At 40.8% G+C, this 5,548-nt stretch overlaps 1 protein-coding gene across 1 annotated transcript; it reads right to left on the reverse strand.

Annotated features, from left to right (window-relative positions):
- Positions 1 to 658: 658 nt before the first annotated feature.
- Positions 659 to 1,915, reverse strand: LOC112098060. Its single transcript, XM_024183665.1, has 2 exons — positions 1,240 to 1,915; positions 659 to 1,038 (listed from the first exon to the last, which is right to left on the reverse strand). The coding sequence occupies exons 1-2, from the start codon at positions 1,913 to 1,915 to the stop codon at positions 659 to 661; spliced, it is 1,056 nt and encodes a 351-aa protein (XP_024039433.1).
- Between the last annotated feature and the right edge of the window lie 3,633 nt (positions 1,916 to 5,548).

Consider the following 5,548-nt stretch of genomic DNA (forward strand, 5'->3'; position numbering starts at 1 on the left):
ATTTCGCCTATTGTAATCCACAAAAAAATCAATAGAGATAAATTCAACTCATAACTATCTTGTTAGAACAAATTTTACTAAGGCAAATATATGCCTATTCCTGCTCGGTCGTCTAAAGGACCAGCAGGCAAACTACGAAATTCGCTAAGATAAAAGAGTGCCTACTCCTGTTCGGTCGCCTAAAGGACCAGCATGCGTATTTTACAAAATTCGCTAAGGCAAAAGAGTGCCAACTCCTGCTCGGTCGCCTAAAGGACTAGCAGACAAATCCTATAAAATTCGTTAAGGCAAATATATGTCTATCCCAACTCCGTCACTTAGGGACGAGCAGGCAATGTCTACTACGTTTTCTAAAGCACAAAATAGCCTAAGGACAAGCAAACATAGTTTCCAAAATTGCTTTCCAAGGTAATCCACAAAGAAAAGTTTAACAAAAAACAATGAGAAAAATGCTACAAGTTTATTAAAGTTTTGATAGTCATAAACAAAAAAGAAAATTTATGATTTACATGAAGAGCAAAATTCATAGATTATGAGGCTCGGCAGCTTCAGCGGAAGAAGGATCTGCAATCTCAGACAGAGAGGGACCAGCAACTTTCGGAGGAGCAAGTGTTGACTCATGACCTGCACCCAGAGATGGGTTTCCTGCCTCCTTCTCCTACGCCCCACTTGAAGGAGCCTTGCGTTGATCTTGGTCCCCCGGGCCCTTATCCCCCTGGCCCTGCTCAGCCATATACTTCTGCACACATGTCTCCAGCTTGCTCATGTTCAGCTCCGGATATTCCTCTTTAAGTACGAACATGATGCATTTATAGCAAAAGGCGAGCCTAGAATCATACTCTGCACCAAGTCGGTCGTCCACCTCAGCAGATTTACCCCTGAGCTCGGCTATCTGCTCATTCAAGGACTTGACTTGCTTCTCGTAGGTCGTCCTCAAAGTGTCTCGCTCGCTTTGTGTAGCCTCGAGATCAAACTTCAAGTCACCAAACTCGCTCTCGAGCTGAGAAGACTTGGACTCAGCAGCAACAACCTTCTCCTCTAGGTCCAGAACCTACCTATGCAGATCGAGCATCTTTTCCTTCGACCGATCAGCGGATTCAGCCTTTTTCTTCATGTCCTGATTCTTCGCTTGAAGCTTCCTCTCATGGCGCATAAACCTGTTCTTGTAGTAGGAAACCAGAGTGGCAAGCTTAAAAAAGACCCTCTAGACAAAGCCAGCCAGCTCGCCAAGACTCATACTCTCAATGTCTTTGACCATTTTGGGCCCAATCGATTTGGCGTAATCCTTCTGATACGGGGTCAAATAGTCGCCTTGGTCCCGAGGCGAAAGCGGCGAGGCCCGATCTCCGAATTGAGTGTTGACCTCAGGGCTCTTGTCACGAAGCTCCTCTCCGCTATTCTTTCGAGGCGGATGAGGGGGCAGAGCAGGAATAAGAGCTTTGGAAGTGCTGATATTACTTTTCTTCTGAGGAGCAGGAGCGCTGCTGGAATCACCTGACCTCCGAGCACATTTCCTTGACATGACACTAAGGATCTTATTATCCATCCCAGCAACAATGTCTACAAGACCAGATCTGAGGAGATTTTTCGGTGACAGGAGATCCTGACAATGGGAGGCATTCACCAGAGCGGTTTCAACCTTGAGTAGTGGGTCTTCGTCAAGTTTGCTAATAAGGCCCCACAAATCTGAAAACATAGACAAGGTTAAAGAAACAAATAAGTAACGACCAGGGACGAGAAGCATAAAGAAAAATAAACGACCTGGGGTGACAAAATGCGTTGGAAGGTGAATATCACCACCAAGCGAATGGATCACTGGGCACCAATTTCCTCCAGCAAAGAAGAATTTGTTCTTCCAATTTTTACACGAGGAAGGACAGCCGACGGCTGGTTTCCTCTTTGCAGGGCTCGACATAAAGTAATATCAACCTGCCTCTTTAGGACTGCTCCTTAGCTGATGCAAATGTTTTACTTCCACGAGGGAAGGCTCCCCGAGCTCACACATTTCCCACAACACAAACAGGGCCGAAAGAACCCTCCACCCGTTTGGGTGTAACTGACTAGGAGCCAGATGGATGCCACCCAGTATCTTGACAAAATAAGGTTGAAGGGGCAACCGAGCCCCTAGCTTGAATCTCTCCAGATGCAGAGTCACATACCCCTTAGGAGGTCGATTGGGAACATCACCTTTCCCGGGGATAGCGAGGAGGACATCCTCAAGGATATTATAGAGTTTTCTTAGCTTGAGCAAGTCAGTATGGGTAGTAGCACATGTAAGGTAGTCGATGGGGTAAGCATCTGCCTCAATCCTATTACCGAGGTTTCTTTTCTTAGAGGGTCTGCTTGGCTCGGAACTACTCTCCTCCTCATCACTTTCTTCCTCAGAAACCTTAACCCCCTCATAACCGTGGTTCTCACCAGAACTCGATGCTTGTCCACCACGGTTCCTCATAGGTTCATAGTCAGAAGAAGGCGAAATGGTCTCTGAACGAGGGTACTCAAGGGTATCCTTATTATAGGAGGGACCTATGCTGCTAGAAGGGTGTTGGGGGTCAGTGGGTCTTAACAAGTTGGGGGTATGAATCTATCTCTTCATCACTGTCATCTACAATTAATTTTCCCCTTCGTCTTGACATAGTGAAATCTTAAAAGGAAAAATACAACAAATCCAAGTATATTGGTGCAAAAGAACAATACATAACCCAAGCAACAACAACCAGAGAAGGAATTAAAAGCGATACCTGGAATAGATCAGCACTAGTGGCGTTGCTGTGACGGAGAAAGGGCCAGACAAAAGGAAGTCTTCGGCGTAGAAAGCACGTTTTGAGTCAAAAGGAGTTGGCTTATGGAAAAATGACAGAAAACGAAACGCAATAAAACTCTCAAATTAGGGATTTAAGACGAAAGAGGGAACAGAGGCGTTTAAGTTACGCGGGTGTCAGTTCAATCACCGTGTATCAAGGATAGATAAGCCGTCGTTTCAAATTTCAAATATAGAAGGCAGAAAGTGCCACGTCATTGGCCATTAAGACGACATGATGGGATGTCAACCCAGCTGCGTAATGGATACGCTCACGAATGCCCATACCTAGGTCAAAAACTCTCTAAGCAGAAAACATCACCTCAGGTACATCACAATAAAACAAAGACCAGGAGGATGCTACCCGAGGGTGGCCAGATTCAATTCTTAATTTCTAGTCTCAACTTGTTTCACTCGCAAGACTAGAAATTGGGGGACTGATATTGAGTAATGAAAAGTACCAGCTCAGCTATCTCCTCGTCCCTCACCATGGGGTGAATCTCCTCAGCTGACTGACACGAGCAGATTCTTAGTAATACATCTTGTATGAGCATACCGACTGGAAACGAGTACCGACCAGATACTCATCACTCAGAGAAAAAGGACACGATCTCACGAACTCACGACAGTTTCGCTTGGCGCCCCATGTTTACCCACGATTCGGTGGTTGGAGACCCATAAAGGTCCGTCATCACCCGAAAATGAGGGGCATGAAGAATACTCAGAAAACGTGGGATGAATGCCTATAAAAGGCCAAGAAATCGATCAAAAATGGGACACAAAAATAGAGGAAGAGGGGAAACTCTGCCAAATTAATATTAGAAATTCTTATATCTGAATCCTTGATACATTTCGTATTGAGAATATTGTAACTAATCTGTACAACACAAATCATACAGTTTCTCCGTAAACATCTTGTACTAACTTAAGTATCAGAGGGTTTACGCCGGAAAAACCACTGGCGTCTCTGATTTGTTTTTGTGAACGCATGTCTGGAAGGAATAAGAAGGGTGATTTGAGTCCCAAGAGCTCGGGAAATTGCTGAAGCTGATAGATTGCAGCCTCTGTTCCTTTGTCAATACAAGCGTTGATGAACCAATCTGGTCGGTCAAAAGGCGACCACATTTCAGTATCAACATAAACTTTACCAATAAATGTACAATACAATCGTAGATCTATTCATAATCAATCATCATTAATGCATTTACTTTTTGTTATAGTCATAATAAGTTCCACAGCTCTAGAGAATTCTTTTGGTCTACATTCGCCAAATAATTTTCACTCATGAAGTAATGAAAAACCAGAAGGAGTTGAACTAACTTTCCAGTCCAGTCCAAATATATCTAGTTCGTGTAAATTAAAATTTCTGGATGAAATTTTTTTTTGAATTTCTCTTGTGGCTTTTTTTTATGGGGAGCCATGTTAACTAGAGTGATGCAGCACAGCACAGGACATTCATAAAAGGGCATTGGCAGCCGCAGTAAGGAGCTATTGATACCTCTGATTGGCTATCAAGTTTCAGCTTGTTAACGAAGTACTTTACATAATCGAACTGTCATCTTCCCGTCTCAGAAAATATATACGAGAGATCAATTAATTCAGAAATTACCGAAATAAGTAATTTAAAAGATGAAAGAAGAAAGAAAGATCACGTGGGAGATGAAATAAATTTAATTAAATTTGGTTCCATTGTAGCCATTTGGTACTTGAAGCAAGACTGGTTGTTTGCATTGAAAGAGAAAAGAGAAAGAAAGATTAATTTCATTAATACAATTTAATTAATTAATTCTGAAAAATGCTAGCTTTAATTTTAAAACAATAAGCATATAGTAATGATGAAATTAATAAAAAGAAGAAGATGATAATTTCACGTACTAGTAGGCGCCGGAATGGGGAGTCTTTGTAGGATCAATGATTCTAAAATCAGAACTTGGGCCAGATAGGGGTTATGGTAAGAAAAGCCAAACCTTTGGATCCAAAATAAAAAAAGGGAGATTCATGAAAATAAAATTTTCAACAAATTTTCTTTTCATAGAAAGGATGAAAATTTAATGCGCCGATTATTTATGTTGATTCATTTGGTTGTATAATGCACGACCGAAGGTTGTACACAGTTTTCGTGTGATACACTATCTTTAAAATTACATGACTTTTATACCATTATTCCTCTAGCTTTAACACTTTAAATTTATACTCGTCATTTGTTCTATCCATTCTTCATAGGTACATGTACAAAAACCATGTCAATTAGTATAATAAAACTACTAATACCAAATTTTATATATAAATAATTATACAACCTACATGATTTACATGATCTACGTACACAAAATCACGTCGTTGCGTAGGTCACCTACCATCATCGTGCCACCACATTTAATGTATTACAAGACTTCGGAATCAATACACAACATTACGTGTAACTCATAACATTTTCGCCTTCAAGACATGTTCATCATGTACATCATGCTAAAGAAAAAGTAATTGATCAACATAGAATGTATGCAATTTGACAAGATGTAGGAAAATTAGTAAAAAAATATAACATTATATAATGTAGAAAAAATAGCCATATACGCATTTTTATTAAAAAATATAAATAAAACTTAAAGACCCAATAACATTAACATACCTTCTTAGTTTGTTTAATCAGTAATGCCCTTTCTTTCAACGAAAAAAGTATGGGGGTGTTAAAAATGTGAAAAAGTAGTTTTATTTGTTTGAGAGGCTTTGAAGGATGATCTAGTG

Source organism: Citrus clementina, unplaced genomic scaffold (assembly GCF_000493195.1).
Source record: "Citrus clementina cultivar Clemenules unplaced genomic scaffold, Citrus_clementina_v1.0 scaffold_5, whole genome shotgun sequence".
NCBI classification, from domain to species: Eukaryota; Viridiplantae; Streptophyta; class Magnoliopsida; order Sapindales; family Rutaceae; genus Citrus; species Citrus x clementina.